Raw genomic sequence first — 25,406 nt, 5'->3', positions numbered from 1 at the left:
CTTTGAACCTGACTCTGAGGGCATTGGGGAGCCACAGAAGGGCTTAGACAGGCGAAGGTCATGTCTGGCTACTGCATGGAGGGCGGGTGTAAAACTGGAGAAGGGCACTATTCAGGCAATGCTGGGATCACAGCAGCAGACCCAGGGGAATGTGACCAGCTCCTCAGCAGGGGATCTGGTCTGGAGCCAAGGACAAAGGGAGTGAGAGAAAGGGAGCGTTCCCAGGTAGTGCCTTTGGCGACTTGCTGGCTGGTGGGGCCCACGTTGTCTGGGGGACTGGGAATAGCTTGTTAGAGGGAGGTGATAAGCTTTATTTGCAGGCTGCCAGGAGGTGGCAGGCTGGAGATTTCGGGCGTCAGCACTGAGGTGGACAGTGGGAAGACATGCAGTGGGTGAGATTTCCCCCTCCAAGTAGCAGGTGCAGAAGGCAGAGAGCAGAAGGCCTCACATAAGGCTTTCGGGGGCCTCACGGGGGGAAGAGTTGGAGAGGGAGGAGGGGAGCAGGTAGCACAGGCTCCAGGAGGCCAGTGGAGGGCACAGCATGGGTGTCTCAAGATCGGAGACTGCAGCCCCCACATCCTGCCCCCCCCTCTCAGGGCTGGGAAGCCTGGGGGCAGCCAGGGCCCCTCCCGCGGCTCACCCCATGACCCTGCCTGCAGACTTCCTCATGCACAAGCTGACGGCCTCTGACACGGGGAAGACCTGCCTGATGAAGGCCTTGTTAAACATCAATCCCAACACCAAGGAGATTGTGCGGATCCTGCTGGCTTTCGCGGAGGAGAATGACATCCTGGACAGGTTCATCAACGCTGCATACACAGAGGAGGCCTACGAAGGTATGCTACTTGTGGGAGGTGCCATGTGGACATGGGCTGGGGTGGGAACCAAGCCATGCGGAGCCCCCCACTGTCCCTGTGGACCCAAAGCACGCAGCGGGCTTCAGTACCACATAGCAGGCCCTCCCCGCCTTCATCCTTGGTTCTGTAGAGCGATTCGAGTGCCCACCACAGGCCAGGCAGGCCTTGTTTTCAGCACTGGGGTGCAGTGATGAACAAGACAGATGCAGGCCACTGCTTTAAATAAAGTGATTTTAGATGGAAAACGCTAGGAAGATGATCTGAAGTGACTGGGTATGGGCAGCTTTAGAGCGGGTCCGCAGGGAGGGAACATTTGACCTGAGGCTGGCATGACTGGGAGCAGGGCAAGGGCTGAAGCCCGAGATGGGAACGAGTTTGGCCTATCAGGGCAATGGGAAGCCGGCCAGAGATGCTGTCGGATAGCTGGGCGAGGCCCACACACCTGTCAGTCTCACCATCATCATTATCACTCATTTGGGTCTCAATTTTGTGGCTTCTCTGTTAAGTGGACTAGAAAGGGGCAGAAGACCAAATTTGGGATAATGTTTCCCTGCCCAGCAGATCTGTTGTGAACAATCAGTAAGGTATGCCCTCACTGGAGTTTTTGGACTCAGTAAACATCCTGTTCATCTCTAATAAGGTGCAAACATGATGAGCTCAGGAATGACCAGATGCTATCTTGCTGACATGCCAAGGGGTGCTGAACATGGCTCTTTGCAGGGGATGGTCTGTCTTGGGCCCTCAACGTTTCTCATGGGAAAAAGTCATTTTTAAATATTTATTTATTTATACTCCAGACGTTCACAAGCATTTTTGCTATATTCAAGAAAAAGTAAAGGATTGTGAAAACTAACACCGTTCCTTGGAAGAGAGGGAATCCAGGGAAGATGGCTACAGCTGAGTGCTGAACTGCACGCTGAGCTCCCTGGTAGCCAAAGGAAAGAGAGAAACTAGATGAGCTGTGTATAATGTTCTCAGCCTGTCACTAGGGAGCTGATACTAGTCCTTAGCCAAAGAGTTTTAGGTCAGTGCCTCAAGCTTGCCTGTCTTGATTCTTCTCCCCTTTCAGTCCCTTTCTCTCCCCTTCTTTCTTCTTGTCAGTATATAGACACTTACACCTCTTTCTAGAAGCATGTTCTAGAAATCCCTTGAGGCCAGGGATGGAGTCTGTCTTGCCCATAGTGAATTCCCTGGGCCCCTTGGGGTCTCATATAAGAGGTCCTTAATAAACGGTTTTTGAATGAAGGTTACTATTAAGGCGTTGCTGTCCTGGCTGCAATTCCTTTTTTCTTTCTTAGCCTTCCCTGATCACTTCCTTCTTTCATGACTTTGTCTTTTGCTGGTGGCCTTGTTGGGGGCTGTGAGCACTCTCTCTGCATGGTGGGAGGAGCCATTTATTTCTGACTTCTCAGAAGCCAACTCCGCATTCTTCTCTCTGATGATATCTGCTCATACCTTCCCTCCAGTGTCTGGGTGGGTGCTCCCCGCCACTGGGGGCTGAGGGGCTACAACACCATGCGGAGTGGGAGTCATTTTTCCTCACTTTGGGCACGTTACTTTGCCTTTCTGAGTCTCGTTCCTCCATCTGTCAGGGGCTAATATTTCCTTCCTATGCTGCTAAGAGGATCCAAAAGCAACTTTTAAAATATTATTTTTAACATTTTGTTAAAGGCCTTCAGAAATTTGCCTTTTTTAAAGCAATGTATTCAACTAAAAATTATTATTAAAAATTTTAAACATGCATTTGAGATTAATATAATGAGTGATTTTATATCCATCAATATATCCATTCTACATAATTATTTTAATCACATAAATAACACATGAATAGAGTTTCATTGTAAAACATTCAAATAAAAAGAAAGAAATATGGCAGCAGAAATAAAGTAGCCAACAGGAGGGTTTGGAAGAGAGAGTCAAGGAAACCTTTGAGAAAGGAAATAAATAAATAAATAAATAAATAAATAAATAAATAAATAACTGTATGCAAAAGAGGACATAAAAAAAAATAAGGATAGCAAAAGATCTACCTGGGAAGCCCAACAGAAGAAATACAGAATAGAGAAAATGGAAGGGAGTCCATGGTCAAAGGAGTTATACAAAAATATTTTCCAGACCTGAAGGACCTACATCCAGATTTTAAAAACCCATTAAGGCGCTCCTAAGTGGCTCAGTCAGTTAAGCAACTGACATCTGCTCAGGTTTGACCTCAGGGTCATGAGATCAAGTCCCACATTGGGCTCTATGCTCAGCAGGGAGTCTGCTGGAGAGTCTCTCTCTCTCCCTCTGCCCCTCTCCCTGCACACACTCTAAATAAATAAATAAATAAATAAAATCTTTTTTAAAATTTAAAAATAAATAAATACCCTTAGAACATAAAAAAATTCAAGTATTTAATTAAGTTAAAACAAACCCCTTTGCCCGTTTTTCCAGTCTCCTCTCTAGAAATAATTATGTTCTGTACACCTTGAGGACTTTCCTAGGCTTTTTACACATGTGTACATGTGAACATAGAAACATGTTTGTTTATTCATGTATCTATTTAACATAGAACAATAGTATACTGTTTGTATTGTTTTAAACCTTGCATTTTTTTTTTAAACTCTATGCCTTAGACACTTTCTCATCCCAGAATATGAGAGTCTGCCTCCTTTTTTCCTGCCTAGTCTGAGTGTGGCTATCCTGTGGCTAATTTCTGTATTCTCCTGTTGATTGATTTATATATATTTTTTTTTCTTCAATTTTCACTATGAAAATATCACAGTACATATTCTTGCCTATGACCCCATGCACAGTGCACACGTTTTAGGAAAATTTTGAATTGGATTTTCTGTGTTCAAAGGCATGCACATTAAAATTTGTAATGATAATTGTCAGATTTGCTTCTAAAAGATACTAGTTTATTCTCCTCGAAATACCAAGTATTCATTCCCTCATTCTCTCACCTTTCACTAATACTAGAAATTATTTTTTTTTTTGTTTGGTTCTGCTTTGTTTTTTGTTTTGTTTTGCTAGTCAGTGAAAAGTAGAAAAGTGTTAAGTTGCTAGATTCTAACTTCATTTTCTCAATTATCAGTGATTCCAATCACGTTTCACTTTCTTTTTTGGCCATGCGTATTTTCTTCTCTGTGAGGTGTTTGTTAATTTTTTCTCAGTTTTCTTTTAAGTTGTCTGTTGATTTTTAAGTGGTCTTAATATATTAGGAACTTTACAAAACCTACTGTCTATTTATGTCTCAGATATTTTCCCCAGCCTATCACTTGCCTTTTAACTTTCTTTACTTTGTCTTCTGAATTACGGAAACCTTAAATTTTTTTCTTTGTGAGCCGACATGTTAGTTTTTTCTTTGTGGTTGTTTCTGCATTTTGGGGTTTTGCTTAAGAAGTTCTTCCTTATGAAAAGATTAGTTATCAATGAATTTTTGGTTTTTTTAAACACCTACTTCTTTAATCCACCAGGAATTTATTTTTGTATATGGAATGGTGGCAGCTCTTTGGAAAATGCTGTTTCTGGTGGGACATTCCTAGACCTATCCCCTGCCCCAGCCTTTCAGAGCCTTCGATCTGGAGAGTCCACAGACTCCACCATCTGGGTTAATGTCCCTCCAGCCCCTTCCCGCTGCTTTCTCCTGTTCTGTTCCTCAGTCATTGTGGCACCACTCTCCCAGCTCCTAGGCCAGTCATTCTTTCTTTCCCAGCCCCCCACAGGCCATTCTGAGGACACTTTCTCCCATGGGTCTCTGGCTCTCATCATCTCTTTCTCCACTGAAGTGGCGGTTCCTGCCAAGTCTGGGCTCCTTCTAATGCATCCTCCAATTTTGCATCTAGAGTGATCCGAAAATACACATGTACAAAATTCAAAACTCTGGTCGTGTCCCTTGCCTGCTTCAATGACTTGTGACTTCCCACAGCACTTAGGATAAAGTTCTAACCTGGCTTATGCAGTCTCGATTGCCCCCCACCCGCCCCTCCCCGCCCCTCTCCCCTCTCCGCCCCGCCCCGCCCCAGGTCCCCCAGCCCTTGCGACTCCCAGTATGGTAGCACTGAAGTCTCACTGGAGCATGGAGCAGGAAGGCAGCTGGTATTTTGCTGTCGCTCGGCGGGGAGTTCGGGGGCCAGGGAGGGTCTGTCCCCCAGGGCCCAGCCGCTGAGCGCCCCCTTCCTCCTTCCCCACTCCGTTCGCAGGGCAGACGGCGCTGAACATCGCCATCGAGCGGCGGCAGGGAGACATCACCGCGCTGCTCATCGCGGCGGGCGCCGACGTCAACGCCCACGCCAGGGGGGTCTTCTTCAACCCCAAGTACCTACACGAGGGCTTCTACTTTGGTGGGTGCTGCCCGCCCCTTCCGGCCTTCCCGACCCACCCCGGTCCCCGTAGGTGCTGGTGGGCTGGCCTGGAGCCCCCACTGCCGGTTTCTGCCCGCTCGGCACGTGGACCAGTGGACCCGCCCCAGGCCCAGAGGGACAGTGCCCGGGGTGGCCGCTGGGATAGAGCCTTCTGAACTGGGGGAGGGGGCGCGAGTGGGCACCCGCGTGAGCAGACTCAGCTTTGCCTCTGCCCTTGCGCCCGATGCTTTCCAGGACTGCAAACACGCAGTCAAGAGTCAGAGAGGAAGATTCCCTGACTGACAAATGAGGGCGTTCAAAAGGAATTGGGGTTAGGATACTCTGGGTAGAAAAAAAAGATTGTAATGCATAATTTAGATATAGTGAAATTCACCCGTTTTAATGGATAGTTCTGTTCAGCCCCACAAATGTATACAGTTGACTAACCACCACCATGAGGGCAGGGTATAAATAGTCCCAGCACACCAGAAACTTTGCCCCCACAAATTTGTCAACGCCTTTACCCTCTCCAGCCCTTGGCTGCAACCACTGACCTGTTTACTCTTCTGGGTGTTTTTTTGTTTCTTTGGTTGGTATTTATCTGTAGGACTAGCTGGGTCTGAGCAGCCATGAGGACAGGGTCTTATACAGTCCATTGTCCAACATTAGACCCTGTTGGAACCAGTGTTGGGAAATGTCTGTCAGGTGGGATGAAGAGAGGGAACAGAATGGAGATTGAAAGGGAAGCAGTTGGAGACCTCCTGTCCGGTCCTAGTTCCATCCCAGGTTTGCTGTGTGACCATGTATGAGTCACCTGCCTTCTCTTTTCTTAAAAAACGTTTATTGATCACTTACTATACACTCCTGGCACCATTCTAGGTATTTGAAATGTATCGGTGAATGAAACAAAGTTTCCCATCCTCATGGAACTTATGTTCTAGACTGGAGGAAAATGATCAATAATAAACATAATAAATAACACTATGTAATATCTTAGAAAATGATAAGTGCTATGAAAATATAAACAACAAGTCAGGGAAAGGGGGTCAGGAGTTCCAGGGCAGGGAAGTGGATTTCAATTTTAAATAGTGCAGTTAGGGCAACTCATTAAAAACCTGATGTTTGAGTGAAGACTGGTAGAAGTGTGGAGATGCCCAAGGCAGATGCTGAGAAACAGTACTATAAGCGAGGGGAACAGCCTGTGCAAAGGCCCTGAGGTAGGAAAAATGCCTTGGCATGTTCTAGGAAAAGGAAGAAGGCCACTGTGGCCAGAGAGGAGTGAGTGGGGGGGTAGGAGAGGAAGTGATGTCTGAACATGCAGGGCCTGTGGGCTTTTGCTGGATCCCGGGCTTTTATTCTGGGAGAGGTGAGTCTTTTGTGTCACTAGGATCAGTCTGGCTGCTATGCTGGGGATAGTGATGGAGGCCTGGGATGTTAGTAGGGAGATCAGTTAGGAGGTAATGGCGGTGATCCAGCTTTGGTCTCCCCACTCTTCCCATACAAGGCAGAAGGTGGGGGGAATTACAGGGAGGCCCGGGTGTCAGTCCTACTGAGGACGTGGGCCTCAGTCCTAGGGCTTGCGGAAACCAGGCACGTCTAGGAGAGAACTGAGGTCCAGTGCTCCCTACTGCCCCAGGCGAGACCCCACTGGCTCTGGCGGCGTGTACCAACCAGCCTGAGATTGTGCAGCTGCTGATGGAGAATGAGCAGACTGACATCACCTCGCAGGACTCACGGGGAAACAACATCCTACACGCGTTGGTGACAGTGGCTGAGGACTTCAAGACACAGAACGACTTTGTGAAGCGCATGTACGACATGATCCTGCTGAGGAGCGGGACGTGGGAGCTGGAGACCATGCACAACAAGGACGGGCTCACGCCACTGCAGCTGGCTGCCAAGATGGGCAAGGCCGAGGTAGGGCCCGGGGTGGGGGACGGGAAGGAGGGCAGGGAGGCTGACCACTCCGGTGCTTTGGCCTTTCTGGGGACCCCACAGATTGTACCGTGGCCTGGGAAAGGTCAGCCTGAAGTCTAGGAAGTACATTTGTGGCCTGGGGTGGGTTTGTTCTGAGTGACCACACAGAAATATGTCACATGGGAGCCCCTCTGGACTTTAGTCCCTGACACTCTGTGTTTCTGTGCCCTGCTCTGGGACTCCCATCTGGGGGAACTTGAAGGTTGTGGTGACGTGGGACCTCACAGGCTTTGTGGCTGAGGATTCCTGTGTGGTAAGGCAGGCACACAAGCCAAAGTTATGTCTGAAGACCGTCAGGGCCTTCAGCCTCTCTCAGGAGGCTAGGAGCCCCAGAATGCCGGCTCTGCCTCCAGAGCCAGTGAGCTGCCTGAGTCTAGAGAGACCTCTCTCTGTCTGTCATGTTGAAACTCTGAGCCAGGTCCCCAGCAGGAAGTGTGGTGGTTTGTGGCCCTTTGTGCCCTGTGTGGAGTGGCTGAGGAGCTCAAGGCTTAGCCTTGGTGAAGACTTGGGTTGAGGCGGGCTCCCATCGCTGTGGGTGCCTGGAGTCACAGCTGGGTCTGAGATCAAGGTCAGGACTCAGGTGGGCCCGAGGGTAAGGCCCGGCGTAGCTTGCTCTTCAGCCTCCATGTGTCCAAGCCCTAGGAGTGGCCTGAGGCTCCTGGGAGGCTGTGAGAGGACTGGGTGGGTGCAGGGGGCTATTGAACAATCACAGCTGTGTCCGCCTCAGGGCAGCTGACAGGGGAGGCGGGGGCCTTGAGGGCCTTGGGCCCAGTGTCAGTGGTCAGGGCTGGGGCCCACAAGGGACCTTTTCATTCTCTTGTGGGGGAAGGAAGGGTGGGAGATTGGCTTTGACAAAGGAGAAATTGTGTGCCTTCCCACCCTCCCTACCGTCTCCTACCCTCCCCCAGGAACACGGTTTGTGGGGGGCTTTGAAGAGAGTCAGATGAGGGTTGCAAGCAGAGCTTCCTGATAGCTGCTGTGGCATGCGCTGTGGTGCTTGGAGCATGGCCCTGTGACCATTTGACTCTCTAGAGGATAATGTGCTCCCCCGTGGCCAGTCTTGGGGAAGGGACACCCCCATTCCTGGCCCTCTCTCTTCTTCATTCAGTGTTCTTTGGAAAACCTTTCTGGATGCTGCCCAAGTTGGCCACTATGCTGGGAGTGGAAGGTGCAGAGATGCTTAGACACAGACTCTGTTCCTTGGGGCTCTTTGAGGCTGGGGCCCAGGATGGGGAGACTGGCCCTGTGTCTGGAGGCTCTCTGCCTGGACTGTGAGGACAAGGCTCCCATATGAGATGAGATGGGAACTCCACTGGGTGGTGTGAAACCAGGGCTCTGACACCGTTCTCCTGAACAGAACCCTCTTCCTGGGTCTTGGTTTGGTGCCCCAGGAAGCTCCGGCCCCAGTTTTGGAAAGGAGTGAACTGGAGAGCAGTGGCTCTCCACCTTGCCTGCACTTTGAAACTGCCCATGGAGCTTTACAAAACATAGATATCTGGGTCCCACCTACAGAGCTTTGGACTGAATTAGTCAGTGCTGTGGGATTGTCGAGTGTCCCTAAGTGACTCTACTGTGCACCAGAGTTTGAGGGTCACCTGGAGAGTGGATTTCTCAGGCCTCTCTGCCAGGCTGGCATCTTGTATGGCCCACAGTGAGCCTCAGCTGGAATGGTCTTGACCAGGCTAGGGAAGCTGGAAAAACTTCTAGTTTCTTCTCCCATCCAGGTCAAATAGAAATTATTTCTCAAAATTGTGTTCTCAGATGCTTCACTGAATGGGGTCCCCAACTGCTACAAGGTTTTATGATCTTACTGTGCAGCTTTCTGCACCCTGCAAAGGGCCTCTACACCTTTTGTCCCTTGTATTCTCCGTCCCTGGTGAACTAGGCATAGCAGTGAGGTTCACACGGGTTCTGCAGTAGAAGCCGAGCTGGGGGCTTACGGTGGCAGGTGCAGAGGGGGGCTCAATCCATCCAGGTGGGAACATCTTCCCGGCCCTGTTCAATGGCTGTTCCTCTTTCTGTCCCCAGATCTTGAAGTATATCCTCAGTCGTGAGATCAAGGAAAAGCCACTCCGGAGTCTGTCCAGGAAGTTCACAGACTGGGCATATGGGCCCGTGTCGTCCTCACTTTACGACCTCACCAACGTGGACACTACGACAGACAACTCGGTGTTGGAAATCATTGTCTACAACACCAACCTTGATGTGGGTCTCTCAGGGGGGCTGGGGACGAGGGGTTGGGCCTCAGGCCAAATGGGAAGACCTATGGCACTAGCTGGACATGTCTGTAGTCCTCCAGTTCTTTACCTCGCTGGGGAGAGTCAACACAGAAAGAGCAGGGCTAGGGCCGGTGCTGTGTTTACTTGTTCCTAGCTAACCTTGCGTTACAAACTTCTGTGGTGGGTGTCTCCTGGCCCCAGAATCCTGGGCAGTGTGAGATGGCGGGTGGGATGATTCCTGTTGATCTTCTCCATCTTGTTTCTCTTTCTCTTCCCTGATGGTTCTATAATCTCCCCTACCCACAGAGAAGGCACAGCTGCAGCAATCAGGGAGGCCTTCCTGGAGGAGGCAAGGGCTGGGGCAAAGATCACTGAAGCTGGAGTGGAAGTGAGAGGTTCAGCAGTGAGAGGTTTTCAGTTTTTGGGAGGGAATTGAGGCAGCAGATTAGACCATCATCATCCCCATGTTACCAAGAGCCATGCTTACTGGAGCCTGCCTCGTCTGTGGTCTCCCTGAACCCTCACAGCCTACTGGTTGGTAGGACAGGTTAGTTGATTTCAGTTTTATAGATGAGGAAATCGAGGCCCTGGGAGTACTGGGGGTTTTCCTAAGGTTACACAGTGAAGGGGCCAAGTTGGTTCCAGTCATGGCCCTTCCCCCTTGTGGCTCTTGCTCCCCACTGAGCAGTGGGTCCTCCCACTGGAAGCCCAGCTCCTGTGGGGTTTGGGAGCTGCCTGGGGGCACTGGGAAGGAGCTACAGGAGCCAGAAATGACTCTCCCACATTTCCCGCCAAACCAGCTCTTGAGACAGAATGATTGGCCCCTTCTGCCAGGGGTGGTACTGACTCAGAGCTCCCTTTTGGAACGAGGGCCCTTTGAAAGTGGGGGTGGTGTTCTACCCCCAGAACCGGCATGAGATGCTGACCCTGGAGCCCTTGCACACGCTGCTGCATATGAAGTGGAAGAAGTTTGCCAAGTACATGTTCTTCTTGTCATTCTGCTTTTATTTCTTCTACAACATCACCCTGACTCTAGTCTCCTATTACCGGCCCCGGGAAGAGGAGGTACGTGGGCCCCTGGAGGGAGGTGGGTGAAGTGGTCAGAGCTCCAAGAGCTTGCAGAGTCCCATGTGCAGATGAGGAAACTGAGGCCCAGAATGACATTTGCACGGCGTTCCCCAGTTGTTATCTTTCACAGCTTCCAGGGAATTGAATACGTCTCTGGTCCTCAGCAATTGTGGGGAAATCTGGAAGGTTGGAAGACCCAAGCTCCACCTAAATCTAGAGCTCATTGGGTGTTTCTGCCATGAGGGTCACAGAAATGGGAGGGGGGACTCCCCCTCTCTGGGTCTCAATTTTCCATTCATGACACGGGGCAGAGGTGTAGCTTTGAGTGTCCTCTAAGTGTCTGGATATGAATGGGTTCTGGAATGCACAAATGCCATGAGGTGTGAGGGGTCGTTAGCATGGATTGGACTGTTGAGTTCTGGGTCCCACTGTGGGTGGGGACAGGGGCACAGAGCTGCCGTTCCTTCTCTCCCATTGTACCGAGCTTGGGCTTCGCGTTGGTCTCCAACTCAACTAGTGGTCTTGGCACGTGAGCGTGAACCCTACAGCCAGAGGGGCCTTCCTCAGTCCCCGTCTTGCTCCCATCCATTCCTTCCCTTCTTCCCAGGCCCTCCCACACCCCTTGGCCCTGACGCACAAGATGGGGTGGCTGCAGCTGTTAGGAAGGATGTTCGTGCTCATCTGGGCCATGTGCATTTCTGTGAAAGAGGTGAGTGGCCCACCAAGCCCCTTGCAAGGCGAGGCAGAGTGACCACAGGCCTGGCTTTGATGCACCCTCCTCTGCCTGACTATGGGGAGGGGGGGTTCTGGGGAGTACTTCCTTTCTAAGCTTTAGATTTTGTAGATCCGAAATTAGTTTCTTAGGCAGGCCTGTCCCACCTACTTTATCTATCCACCCCTCGATCCCTCTATCAGCCATCTACCCTCCCAGCCACTCAGTGACCCGTCCTCCTGTCCCTCCATCCACACATTCGGTCACTTCTCTCCCTGACCCAGCCCTTCCTCTGGGTTTATCAGTCAGTCCCTTGCCAACCACCCAACCAAGGAATTGACAGGTATATTTTGAACACCTGCTATACGTGCAGCCCTGGGGGAGGTGAGAGGGAGAGAGGGAGTTGGTGCTCTTTAAACTCACAGTCTTGTGGGGGATTTCAGATGGGCACAAACATCTGGATCCTAAAACGGATGGTGTAAAGGGCCCTGTGTGGTGTTCAGACCAGCACTCAGAGGAAGAGAGATGACTTTTACCTGGGGAGAGGACAGGGAGGGAAAGCATGAAAGCAGAGATGGTATTTAGTCTGCAAGGGCAGGATTTGGCACGAGGGCACTGGAGAGAAGGTCATTACCGAGTGGGCAGGGGGAGCAGCATTAAAGGGCTCAGGGGCAGGAGAGCTAATCCATATCTTTTTTTTTGTCTTTTAATTAAAATTTTTAGTTTTAATTCAGTGTAGTTAACTTACAGTGTTATGTTAGTTTCCTTTGTACAATATAGTGATTCAGCAGTTCTGTACAAGACTCAGTACTCACCACAAGTGTACTCATAATGCCCTTTACCTAGTTTCCCCCAGACCCTTCCCTCCTCCCCTCTGGCCACCATCAGTTTGTTCTCCATAGTTAAGAGTCTGTTTCTTGCTTTGTCTCTATTTTTTCTTTTTTTTTAAAAGTAAGCTCTACACCCAACGGGGGGCTCGAACTCACAACCCCGAGATCAAGTGTCACATGCTCTACCAAGTGAGCCAGCCAGGTGCCTCTGTCTCGATTTTTTCACTTTGCTCATTTGTTTCTTTTCTTAAATTTCACATGTAAGTGAAATCATATGGCATTTGTTTTTCTCTAACTTCTATCACTTAGCATAATGCTCTCTAGCCCCACCCATGTCATTGAAAATGGCAAAATTTCATTCTTTTTTATGGCTGAGTAATATTACATTGTATATATGTCCCATGTCCCTTATTTGTTCATCTATCAGGGGACACTTGGGCTGCTTCCATAGTTCGACTATTATAAATAATGCTGCCGTAAATATGAGGATGCATGTATCTTTTTGATTTTGTGTTTTTGTATTGTTTGGATAGATACGCAGTAGTGCGATTACTGGATGATATTTCTGTTTTTAACTTTATGAGGAAACTGCACACTGTCTTCCACAGTGGCTGCCCCAGTCTGCACTCCCACCAACAGTGCAAGAGGGTTCCTTTTTTCCCGCATCCTCACCAACACCTGTTGTTTCTTGGTTTTGGCTTTAGAAGCTAGGCTGTGTCTGGGCAATGGCAGGGAATTGTGTGACTGTGTTGTTGCAGGGTCTGGGTGAGGATAAGGTGGGGGGAGTGAGAGATGTGAGAGGATTTGGGGGTACACCCACTCCTACCCTGGGATGCCTCTGCTCCCGGGCATAGGTCCCCTTCTGTATTTCTCACCTGGGCTCTAGCTTGGCCTTCATGCCCTCCCCCTCACCGAGTCTCAGTCCTGAGGAAACACTGCCTTCCTCAGATCCTCCAGTGAGAGGCATGCAGGGGTGCAGCTTTTCTTTCCTTTTTGGCCTCAGGGCATCGCGATCTTCCTGCTGAGACCCTCAGATCTGCAGTCCATTCTCTCTGATGCCTGGTTTCACTTTGTCTTGTAAGTAGGTCTGTCCCATTTGGTCACCACTGCACAGGCAGGGCCGAAGTCCTGTATGGTGGCCGCTGTGTCCTCTGGAACCACACTTCCGTGTCACCATGTCCCAGTCATTTGGCCATAGTCTCGCGTGAGAGAAGCCCATGGACACCCATGGAGAGGACCAGAAGAGCCTAGCACAGTGCCCACCATCAGGTTGCAGTGATGACTGCCTCCACCTTGGCAGGTGTGGCAGAGAAGGCAGGAAGAGGCTTAGTAGTGGTTTACTTCTTTAGGAAGAGATGGTCTGGGCCAGTTCCTCCTAGTTTTGTGGGGTCTAGAGCTTGCCATCTTGGACTCTGGCAGATCGGGGCTGGAAAGCACTAGAGAAATCATCAAGTCTCATCCATAGACACAAAAGCCAAAGGCCAGAGCAGGGAAATGAGTTACTCAAGTTCACACCAAGCCTCGGTGGTGTCTGAGCCAGGCCCAGCGACCCAGTCATCTTCACCTTATGCTAGAGCAGGGGTGGTTATCATGGGGCCAGGAAGCCTAGCTCAGCAGCCTCTCTGAGAGGTCACTAGCTGACATCAGAGGCTTATTGGACACCTGTCTCTCAAGGAACAGAGGCTGATTCAACATTGCTGCCATGCAAAGGAAATGGGACTTGCAGTGTGGAACGAAGTACGTTGGGCTCTTCGTCTCTGCAGATCCCACCAAAGTCCTGCCTCAGAGTATTAGGGAGGCTGGGTCTATAGGACCTTAAATCTTGGCCCAGTGTTTCCAAATACCTAGGTGTTTATTATGTATGCACCTGCCTTCTAGAGGCATACATGGAATTCTTCATCCCTGTGGGCAAGTGGGGTGCCCAGATACTGCAGTGAGTAGCTGGACCCCATGATATCTCCCTCATGGGAGTCTTCCACCTTTGAGAAAATACGAGAATTCCAGTGAAGCGTTTTGTTTATCCAGCCACTGCTTTAGTACAGACAAAAGGGACCAATGCATTGCCCTGCTTTTCAGCTCCTTAGGTGTTTTGTTAAGGAGGGATACATCGTGTTTCCTCACTTCAGTTTAGAATGCATCGATCGCCCAATCATTTGCTTTTCAGTGCACATGAAAAGCAAGGTTGCCTGTGTCCTAACTTTAACTCATTGGATATTTTATAATCATGGAGACCGTCTGATGTTCTAAGTAATGGAGCTTTTTATCTACATGTCTGCATCACTGATGATGTAGTGGTGTTTAGGAGTTGATGCTGGTCCTGTGTGTTTGTTATATGTTGTACTTTAAAATGTATATAACCTAAAAGTTGCCATCTTAACCATTTTAAGCGTACAGTTCAATGGTGTTAAGTACATTCATATTGTTTTGCAACCAATATGTTCAACAGAGCTATCATTTAGCACATATTATAGTTGTTAAAAGACTTTTGTTATGATTGGCTTTTAAGCATAGACGTTGTTAGCTTTCATCACTTTTGTTAAAAATGCAATCACTCACTTACCTCCCTTAGTCTACTCCAGCGGTTCCCTGATCTATGTGGGCATCAGAAATCACATGTGCCAGTTAAGATATATGGGCTCCTGAACCAGAATCTCTTTGAGTCCTCAGGATCTGTATTTTTAAAAAGTCCCTGCCAGCTGCAGTCTACCTGCTGTTGGCTCTGACAGTCTGCTGATGCCATCCGCAAGGCTGGATGTTCGAGTCGAGAGGGTCCGGGGCAACCTTACCTTCTCTTCCGCATTACCCTTCAGGTTGCCACTTCGGGGGTGGAAGGGAGATTGGGGTTGGACTGTCTCCCTGGATGCTGAGAAGTAAGTAAGGCCCTTGTCTCCTGTGTCTCCTGAACAGTTTTGTCCAAGCTGTGCTTGTGATACTGTCTGTCTTCTTGTACTTGTTTGCCTACAAAGAGTACCTCGCCTGCCTCGTGCTGGCCATGGCCTTGGGCTGGGCAAACATGCTCTACTACACGCGGGGATTCCAGTCCATGGGCATGTACAGCGTCATGATCCAGAAGGTGCGCTGGGGGGCTCGTGAGCGTCACAGACACACAGGCATCTGTGCTGGGGAGATGGGGAGTCCTCAGAGAATGTCCATTTTTCCAATCGGGAAGCAGGTTTGGAGAGAAGCCTGCTTCTCTCCCTCCCTCCCAAACACTACTGTCTCCCATTGCTTGTGGCCAGGCTTTAAGAGTCTAGACCTTGAAACACCTGGGCTTGTTGGGCCCTGGGAAGGAATGATCTCACCCTCAGGCTGTGGTGTGCTGACAAGTCTTTAACAAGTTTATCGCCCAAAGGATATTTACAAATAATCAACTATATAATGTCCTTTATTTAAATTCCACATAGCCAGAAGCATTTGTTGATTTTTCTTGGACTCGTGTATCTGCTGCCCATTTATGGTTGGAAGTGACAGATATGTCAATATCGGCTGATGTTTTCTTTAAGGAGTAAGATGGAAGTGAAACAGCACAGCCTTATGAGAACTTCCCTTGCTTGTCAGTGATGCGAACTACTTACTCGCTGACTTGAATAATAGTTCTCAAATATTGGGAGACTACTTCATGAATGTTACTGTTTTATTCATGACACAACAGCTACAGATAGGACACATTGTAAATTTTTTTTTTAAAGATTTTATTTATTTGACAGATCATATACTTAGGCAGAGAGAGAGAGAGGAGGAAGCAGGCTCCCTTGAGCAGAGAGCCCGATGCGGGGCTCGATCCCAGGACCCTGAGATCGTGAGGTAGAGGCCCAACCCACTGAGCCACCCAGGCCTCCCCACATTGTAAATTTTAATCTGCCTTACTGTCATCTCTATTGATATCTTAAATCTAGATCTAGAGAAATCTAGGTCTAGACAGTCAGCAAACATCATGAGTCTGTGATGTGTCCCGCTCACCGAGTCCCATAGTGTAAATCCTAGCATGGCTGATTTCCAGCTGCCAGGATGATGGAGTTAAACACAGAGTCAGGAAGAGATGCTCAGTAATGCAAGATATAGTAGGTACACAGTATGGCTGCCAGTGACGTAAATAACCTTAGTCACGTAGATAATTGCAAAGTGAGTGATGAGTTTTGAATATTTATTATCTTTGTTTTTACTATAATTTACTTTAATTATAAGTTTACGTGATTTAATTTTTCATAATGGCTCTGTTTAACAGCCAGGTTACAAAATTGATAAGAATGTAACCGTCAGCTCTGAGCTGACATCAGGCCCCAGCACACCACTGCCCCCAGGAAGCGTGAGGGTTTCCCACACGAGACACTATGGAAAGAGGCGCTCAAGTACAGAGTGAATCACCAGGGACAGGCCCAGACTATGGGCCAGAAGGGGGAGGGAGGAGAGCAGGATCGGAAGGGAAGGCTTCTTGGAGGAGATGGGACCCAGAGCGGAGCTTTGGGGCTTGGGAAGGGTTTGCTAGCGGGAGGGAGAATGGTCTGGGGGAAGGTGTGGTCGGCGGGGGGGGGGGGGGGGGGGGGGGGGGGTTGGAGAAGGGTGAGAAGCAGTAAGGAGATGAGGGTCTAGTGAATATGTACTCAAATCTTACCCTGAAATCATGTTTCTCCCTTTATAGGTCATTTTGCATGATGTTCTGAAGTTCTTGTTTGTATATATCGTGTTCTTACTTGGATTTGGAGTAGGTAATTTGTTTGTGGATATCGGGAACTGCCGCATTCGTAAAGCACTTCATACAGAGGTCAAAATGACAGCGTCCCCAGCAGCCTCAGCAAGTTGTGTCACCTACCAGCGGAGCACTTGCCGGGCTTAGCCTTTTCCAGGCATTGCCTTTTTATTTCTCTCAATATCTTGATCAAGGGGGAGTCATTGTCCCTGCTCATAAGGTAACTGAGGCTTAGAATCAGACCTGTCATCCACACTGGGGTGTGCCTCCCGCATTCACATCCAGCATCTTACGTGGCCCCCACAACCTGAGAGAGGATTGGTAGGTGGTGTTGGCCCCATTTCACAGACAGGGAAGGTAGAGTCTGCAGCAATGTGACTGAGGGTCTTTGAAAAATAGGAGTAAATTAATGCATCGAGGTAAGCTCCTTTGGCTCCCCACATCATGTTACTTGCGGTTTGGTTCAGGTATATCTGTGAGGGCCTCTGCTCTCCTGGGGACGGGAGATGGGGAGCCCCCTCTTAAAGTCTTTTCATTTATACAACCTAATTTTATTTCTACCTTCTGCATAGAGAGGTATCATTGAATTTTCCCATCTCCTCCAACCCCCTTCCCCACCCCTCACCCCCAGCCATGATCATTGGCATTTGAAATTAGGCAGGCATTCCCATCTTCTGGTACCTTTGCTGGGCCACAATGTGTTTATTTATTTGCTCCTTCACTTGCCTGTTTATTCATCCATGCATTTACTCACTCATTAATTTGGCCATCCATCCATCCATCCATCCATCCTTCCTTCCTTCCTTCCTTCCTTCTATCCATCCATCCCTCCATCCACCTCTCTTATCCATTTAGCAACAAGCCACTGCTATGGTGTGTTGGAAAGAAGAGAAGAAAATGGCGCCAGTCTTTTTGGCCTGGGGATCTCCCAACAGACTGTGAGGAAGAGACTCAGGACCTTACAGTCTTGGAGGAGATGACCCAGGCTACAGGAAGCTGGGAGCCCAAAGCGGGACACACAGAGATTATAGATCACAACTCTGGAAGGCTGGGAGTGATCAAGGGCTGAATGGCAGAGTAGAGGAAGGAGAAAAAAGTGTGGGCTTTGTTAGGCAGGAAGAGTTTTTTACAGGAGGTCATGGCAAGAGAAGCAGCCTGAGGAAGCTTCTAGGAGCTGGGGGAGGCGGGAGGTGAAATTTAAATAAGCAGAGAGGCTGAGGCTGTAGGCCTGCATGGTGTGTGGGGGAGGGGCGTGCACTTACATGCAAGTGTGCAGGAGCCTGTTGGGTAATTAAGCAGCCAGAGCACCAGAGGAGAACACCCTCTTCTGTCCTCCCAGCCCTGGCCTCGCTGATTGAGAAGTGTCCCAGTGACAATAAGGACTGCAGCTCCTACGGCAGCTTCAGTGATGCCGTTCTGGAACTCTTCAAGCTCACCATTGGTCTGGGTGACCTGAACATACAGCAGAACTCCAAGTACCCCATCCTCTTTCTGTTCCTGCTTATCACTTACGTCATCCTCACCTTCGTCCTCCTCCTCAACATGCTCATCGCCCTGATGGGAGAAACCGTGGAGAATGTCTCCAAGGAGAGTGAGCGCATCTGGCGTCTACAGGTGAGCCTGGCAGGGCGCCTGCTATGAGGGTCTTCCTGGGGACTCCATTCAGCACATTGTATGGACAGCTGTCTGTACCAGGGACCTGGGAATCTGCATCAGCTCCCTGTGGTTGGCCAGGTTTGGGGAGATCTTAGTCTAGGGTCCGTGCAGTATGACTGGATAGCAGCACAGGTGAGAAAAACTCAGGCTTAAAGGCATGATCTGCTCAGAGTCTGGTGTGATGTGTGGATGTTGAAATGTGACCTTTGATTGCATTAAGAGGAGTATATGGCATAGGACAATGGAGATGACAATTCTGCACTCCTCCATCCTGGCTGCAACATTCCTTACATGCTGGGGGGTCTTACACACTGAGGACAGTAACCCACAGGATGGTCCAGAGCAGGTTACCAGGCTTAGGAGAGGACTTGGAAACTGTGCCTCACAAGAAATGGTATTGGGACTAGGGTTGAAAAAGGTAAGAGTTTCTTCAGGTATCTGAGGAGCTACTTGTGAAGGGACAGCTTCCTTCTGTGGCCCCAGATGGCAAAACTGAGGTATCTGGGCAATTACAGGGGGAAAAGCTTTGCTTTATCACGAGGAAGTTTCTAATTATTAGGGCCTTCTTAATTGGATTGTTGATTCCATTCAGGAGAGATCTGACAAATTAGTGATAGTTAAAAGGTGAGGGGATTCCAAGCCAGGCATGCAGGTAAGATTACATGATGTCAGCACCTCTCTTCACCGTGGGATCCCAGGATCCCAACATTTTCAGTTAGGAAGCTCCTGGACTTCCAGAAACAGAGTTTATGTTGTGTTTAAAGTAATTTGAATACCTTTTCCTAACTTACTGGTTTTTCATTTTTGAATTCTGTAGATTAGCTGGACCCTTTGGATCTGTGCATTAAGCTTCCAGTTGGAGGTGAAGCTGGCTGTTTGGTGGGGTGTGTGTGTGTGTGTGTGCATGTGTGTGTGTGCGGGGGTGTCTGCACACTCATACAGAGCTGTGTTCCTGGGCCGGCTTCTCATTGATGTGCTTAGGCTCATGTATGTCCCCAGAGAGCCAGGACGATTTTGGAGTTTGAGAAGATGTTACCAGAGTGGCTGAGGAGCAGATTCCGGATGGGAGAGCTATGTAAAGTAGCAGAGGAAGATTTCCGGCTGTGTTTGCGGTAACAAAGGGAAAGGGGTCCCTTGGTGGGTGTCTCTGGGGGGCTGAAGAGAGAGGAGTCAGTGAATGTCAGAGAAATGGTGCTGTCCTTTGTTTCCCAAACCACACCTGCAGTCAGTTCTGGCCTCCTTAGAACATGGAATTTGTTCCTATGTGGTTGCTAGCACTGGGACAAAGCTTCTCCAATTTCTGCAGGGAGAGGGAAGGAGACTGCTGGTGGCCGCTCCCGTCTCTGCCCGTGCAGCTGCCTCCATGGCCTCTGCCGGTCCACTCTCTTGTTTAGGAAAGATTGGCCGAGCCGGCAATCTCTGTCCTTTTCTCTAGCCTGTGTGGGTTCATGGAACACCAGGCGACCTGAGCCATGTTTGTCATGGGTGACTGGAGACTGAGACAGCTACTTGGGACAGATCAAACTTTTTGGTTTTTAAAAAGTAACTGCACGTGCCACAACCAACTCTTCTGATGATGAGGCTACTTTATCCTCTGGCTGACTGCCTGACCTAATGGATGCCTTCCATGTCTACCTCACCGTGCCCAGCTTCTCTGACTGAAAGTCCCACGCTGTGGAAACCATTGTTTCCAGCTCTATAACGCTTACCCTGACGAATATCTCTAATGTTCAGCCCCTCATTCTAGAGCTGCTCCCTGAATGTGAACTTCAGCCAAACCACTGCCTCTGTTGTAATCTAGCACCTTAGACTCTACCCACTCTTATTGGGATCTGAACCCTAACTGCATTCTCCTAGTGCAACCTTAACTCTAGTTGAACCTTAAGCTTCTAAACTTCTACAAGTTTAATCCTCACACTGTCACATCTCTGCCTCGGCCCTCTCCCCCTCCTTCCCCATGGACTGCCTCTCGGCAATAAGGCACAGCTGTTGTGGTCTGAAAATGTCCCCTTGACACCTCTCTGAGTTTCTGGGCCCCACACACTGGGAGCAGACTGATCCCTGAGGGCTGAGAAGATGGGGAATTTTAAACCCCAAAACTGCTGAATGACCATGTGAGGTTGGAGTCCCAGATCCCGGGATGGAAAGAAAGGGAGCTATTTAGACCACTCCAAATGTCATGCTAGTTGTTTGCATTTAATGAGGTGCAGTTGAGAAGTGAGAATGATTATCACACACTTGCAGGATCAATGAGGTGAAGTGGACTGAATGGAAAACACATGTCTCCTTCCTCAACGAAGACCCGGGGCCCGTGAGACGGACAGGTACCGTTGCTGTCTCAAAGTGTGCTGGCCATGCCTGTCTGACCACGTGACCATGGGCAAACTGGTGTCTGAGGGCCCTGATTTTCCCCATCTGCAAAATAGGAGGTTGAATTAAATGGGTTCTCAGGCCCCTTTCAGCTGTGACATTTTATATCCCTGGTAGGAGTAACTTTGAACAATCAGGTGGGGAGAAAAGAACGAGGTGGTGTGCTAGACATGGAATCCCGCATTACAGAGCACCACCTTGCTAAAATAGGGATTTTGGTGTTTTGTTTTGAAAGCAGATTTTGGCAAAATCCAAGATTCTTCCAGAAGCAACAGCAAAACCACCCTCAACGCATTTGATGAAATAGATGAGTTTCCAGAAACTTCGGTGTAGAAGCAAAATCCAGAGCTGCTGTGATCCTGGGCTGTCTGACGCTGCAGTCTGGGTCCTGGACTCCGAGCTAAGGGCCTACAGCAGAACGTGGCCTTGCACTGCATGCCCAGAAGTGGAAAGCAACCTCATGCCAAGTGGTGGCTGAGCTAAGAGGCAGCTGTCAGTCTGTTTGAATGGGAAACACCCTGGATTATTTATTTATTTATTTTTTATTCAGCAAAGGGTTTGTGTAAACCCATGGCTAGGAGTCCTTGAAGTCCAGGGCGAAGGCCTGGGCTCACCAACTGCAGGACAGCTTGGCTGGGAGAAAGGGGTGGCGGGGAAGGGGCAGAGGCCTGAGGAGCAGAACTGCCTTCCTGCCAACATCTCCTCGACAGCCCCCAGCCCCAGCCCTCACTTCCCACTGTCTCCCTTACTGGGACTGGGTCTCCTGAATTTAAGCCATTCTTGATCCCATCCCATCCCAGAACAAACAGGACTGAACTAAGTCGGGCGTCCTGAGGGTCGAAGGGACTGAGCTCTGGAAATGCCCTTCCGGACCCTTCCGGGAACAGGAAACTACCCTTGGAATGAGTGCCTTGGTACCCCAAGGCTCGAACTGTCTCAAACTAAGAGACATTTTTAGTAGAGTAATTAACACAGGGTTTTTATTTTCAATGGAGAAAAAACATTTCAGTTTTGAATGAAAGTTACTTCAGATGAAGTACGTGATTTTAAAAGCTGAGAAACAGATTGGGGGATTTGGGGCCGGATATAAGTATTATCTACTTGGCCTCAGCGTGGCCAGAGCAGGGACAAAAAGCTTTTCTTTACGGACGCAAAAGTCCACATGAGACGTGCCAGGCAGGGCCCGTGTGGGCTGCTGTGACCTGGGTGGAAGAGCTTGGCTCTTGTCCTCGCTCTGGCCCTGCGGTCATGCATGCCTCCCAGCTGGGAGCGGGGCTTCTTCTGATATAGAAATAGCAGCTGCTCTGTTTCCATGGTCTTAAATCTCAGAGGTTACTATTATATATCAGTACTTCTTATGGGAGGAATTTAACCAAATACCCAGAATGCTCTGGTATTAAGTGTTTTTGTTAACTGTGAATTTTGAGGCTGAAGAGAGGGAGTGTGAGAAAGGAGTGTTTGCCGAAACATAGGGCTTCTTTTCAGAGCCTCATCCTCTGACTTTTCTCCCCCTGAAATTACGCAGAGTCAGTCTGAGGCAGAGGTGAATTGGGAATGGGAGACTTCTTCCGGATTACTGGGACTTAAACAACTATAAAATCTGCTCTGCCTTGGGAATCCGGTCAGGATTCATGTGAGAGTTTTTAGAGGCGGGATTATCAAGGTATTGACCACGAGTTTGAATTTTAAAGGGCGTAAAAATAAATTTGGCCTTTTAGACAACTTGGCAATTGGCTAGTGAAACCGGCAAACTGAGGAGTGTGAGCCAAGCACTCCGGGCCACTGTGGGCCCTTCTCTCCACTCTGGGCTGCTCTGTGTGCCAGCTTCCCTGGGTGAGTGGACACTTGGCCTTTGTGTCCCTGATGAGCCGGGGATGAGAGAGGTGGGGTGGGTCTAGGGTGAGCCTGAGGCCTGCACACTTCGCTGCAGCCCCCGTACTCCCAGCTGAAGCTGACCAGGGCTCTAAGCCGTGGTGCTCAGATCAAGCTCTGGTGTGAGCAGGGGTAGCAGGCATGAGGTCTGTTCTCTGGAAACAGATGATTGAGGGAGAAGGGTTGTCCTGGAGGCAGGAAGAGCACCTGTGTTCCAGATGGGCAGAAACAGTGCCAAAGGAAATTTCAAGGACAAAGATTTTGGTTCCGTCCAGTCTAGCAAATGCTCCAGATATTGAAGATGTTTAAGCAGAACTCATTAGGCATGTTGTTAAGGATCACAGTCAGATGGACTGTGAGGTCCTTTTAGGCTGGAGGTCAGCATCCTGTGTCTGGAGTTCCCTACTTGTGAATATCCAGAGCAGATGTCCTGGTCTGAAGGGCAGCCATTGGGATCCATGGTGCCATGATCTGGGAACTCCAGGATTGTTTTGATTTGGATAGGAGTGGATGAAGTGGCACAGCTCTCCATTTCCCACTTGAACAAGGACTGCGGGGTGAGGCGAATGGAAATCAATAATGGGACCTTGTTCCTCTCACGCATCTGAAGAGCTGTTATCTGTGGATCTGGATGGAATTTGTTGGCAGGGGCATTGTCTGTACCGTATTCATCCCTGAAAGACTTTCAGCCATCTGAGTCTGGGTGGGCTTACCAAGGCGAAAGGAAGCAATGAGTCAAAGATCATTGGTTTGAAAGAATCAGTTCCCTTATTTTATACCTGGAAACTAAAGACCAGCAAAGAAAGTGGACTTGCTTAAAGCCATACAGCCATGTGGGAAGTCACATCAGAACTGCTGGAGCCAGAGTGCTCTGGCTCCTGGGCCACAGGTTTCTCCCAGGACAGTTTCAACATAGTTATTCAGTAAATTTGAGCCTGCCTTTTGGTTGCCACATATATTACGTCAGGGGGCTAAGGGATTTTGCTCAGATGATTCATGTTGACAGTCTACATTGTCCCAGTGATCCCCAGGACAGGTTTAAAACTCAAGTGTGCACATAGGTGTGCACAAACCATACACACACACACACACCCCACATCACACCAAATCCACTGGCATATCAGGACTTCTTAAAACTTCAGGATTTACATTTCAGTAATGTAAGGGATAGGCATTTTTCCAGGGATGGAATCCCCCATGCTCAGATAATGGTTTTGGCTAGGAGTTTTCCTTTGGCTAAACTGCCTCAGGGGGAATCTGTTATTCTACACATTATGTGATGAATGCACCTGGAATAAAAATACTGCTTACCTTCCTCTCTGGGATGTAGCAGAAGGTGTGAATTACTGTGAAGTAATTAAGCTCTTAGAAGGCTCCTGCCTGAGAGAGCCCAGTATTATTGAAGTTCCTTTCCTTCCTCAAGGCCTGGTTTAACTGTGTCCCTTTGCTCCGGGCAGGGCCCAGGTGGATGGGCCGTATTCCTGGCCTGTAAGCCATACTTGAGTTTTGCACTGATTTACATGTTTATACTGTGATCTTGGTTCCAAACATAGAATTAACAGCTTGTTCTTCTTGAATGTGCCTAATCCTTGTCAATTTTAATTCACATACTTGTTCTTAGTGTTGTGTGTGTGTGAAAATCTGTGTTTAATTAAGAAATCATAAATAGAGTAAGAACATTTTAGTGCCATTGAAGAAATGCTCTCATGATTTCTAATAAATATTTATTTTGCCTTGCTATGATTGTAGTTTATCTTTTATCTTACGTATGCTACTATGAAGTCCAACTAGGAATCTTAGAGTGTTGCTTAATCTAAGGCAAAAGGAAAGACCTGAAATACTGGTCTCAACTCAGGGACAGAGTCAGCACACTGTGAGAGAGGTCACCTTTGAACAGCGTTTACATCTCACAGTGTATTGATGTCCAGTACTCTAGCTGAACCATGCAACAACTCTAGAACCAGTTTGAGTAAAGAGGGACTAAGGGAGTTGAAATGACATGCCCAAAGTATCACAGCCAGAAAATGTCAGCGGTTCAGGCTTTCATGACCCCCAAGCAGTGCTCTGTCTACCATGTCCTGCTGCCTATCAATTTATTTAGTGTGGCTATAAAACCATGGCTCCACGTAGAGATCAGAAAGTATAAATCCCTTCTGTCCACTTCACAGGACCTTTGTGAGGAGGTACTGATATTACTGTCATTACTGGCCAACTCATATGTAAAGTCATTTGTAAAATTTTCTTGTTATTTCATAAGGATGGCAGTTTTTAACTTGAATGCCAAGACACTGCTGTGTCTTGATGGGTTGCAGAACTTGCAAACAATTTATTAATCAGTGATCAGCTGCATTTGGGTGGATTATAACTTAATCGAAATAACTTCTAGAGCAGCATCCTTCACTGGGATGTGTCTTCTTGAATGGCAAAGAAATGGGAATTGTATGTAATCTACATCCTAACTCAAATAAGCTTCAGTTTCTAATCTAGGAATGTGCTGTCCATGGGAATGTTCTGGGTGGACTGATAGAAAAAGGGTGGAAACCCCGCTTAATAGGATATATTCTGGGAGTGGGATGTCTAGGTCAATGGATAGGAACAGTTTTATGGTTCTCAACATTGTACAAAGTTACCTTCCAAAAGGTGTTTTGCAACTTAAGCCTTTAGGATGATATATTTCCTATTTATAAAGCTTTTCCTGTCACACTGGTTTTCTTAATAACACAGTGTTATAGGTTTGATGAGTGTTATATCCCCATTTAACAAGTGGAGAAACGGAGACTTGGAGAGACATGGAATGATACGTAAAGGTCACAGTGTTTTTTCTTGGGCCATG

The 25,406-nt window shown here is 48.6% G+C and overlaps 1 protein-coding gene across 3 annotated transcripts; it reads left to right on the top strand.

Moving 5' to 3' along the window:
• The first annotated feature begins 267 nt into the window (after positions 1-267).
• Positions 268-24,304, top strand: TRPV3 (transient receptor potential cation channel subfamily V member 3). Of its 3 annotated transcripts, XM_059381057.1 has the most exons (14): positions 268-392; positions 660-836; positions 5,042-5,182; positions 6,819-7,099; positions 9,188-9,364; positions 10,285-10,443; positions 11,054-11,155; positions 12,992-13,065; positions 14,896-15,061; positions 16,628-16,694; positions 18,015-18,289; positions 19,331-19,443; positions 20,576-20,655; positions 20,940-24,304. In XM_059381057.1, the coding sequence occupies exons 2-14, from the start codon at positions 668-670 to the stop codon at positions 21,032-21,034; spliced, it is 1,899 nt and encodes a 632-aa protein (XP_059237040.1). In that variant the 5' UTR covers positions 268-392; positions 660-667; the 3' UTR covers positions 21,035-24,304. The 3 variants fall into 3 exon arrangements, with proteins under 3 accessions (XP_059237040.1, XP_059237039.1, XP_059237041.1); XM_059381056.1 differs by lacking the exon at positions 268-392 and having other exon boundaries at positions 420-836; XM_059381058.1 differs by lacking the exons at positions 268-392; positions 12,992-13,065; positions 14,896-15,061 and having other exon boundaries at positions 420-836.
• The last annotated feature ends 1,102 nt before the right edge of the window (positions 24,305-25,406 follow it).

This window comes from Mustela nigripes, chromosome 16, assembly GCF_022355385.1.
Source record: "Mustela nigripes isolate SB6536 chromosome 16, MUSNIG.SB6536, whole genome shotgun sequence".
Taxonomy (NCBI): Eukaryota; Metazoa; Chordata; class Mammalia; order Carnivora; family Mustelidae; genus Mustela; species Mustela nigripes.
The sequence above is the reverse complement of the archived record's forward strand: the minus strand, read 5'-3'. Positions and strand labels throughout refer to the sequence as shown.

Bases quoted from the DNA above. Each gene is read 5' to 3' on its own strand.
- TRPV3 (XM_059381056.1), top strand. From the start codon at position 542: ATGGGTGTCTCAAGATCGGAGACTGCAGCCCCCACATCCTGCCCCCCC. The intron at 9,365-10,284 runs GTGGGTCTCTCA...TTCTACCCCCAG, and splicing joins TCTACAACACCAACCTTGAT to AACCGGCATGAGATGCTGAC. The intron at 10,444-11,053 runs GTACGTGGGCCC...CCTTCTTCCCAG, and splicing joins ACCGGCCCCGGGAAGAGGAG to GCCCTCCCACACCCCTTGGC.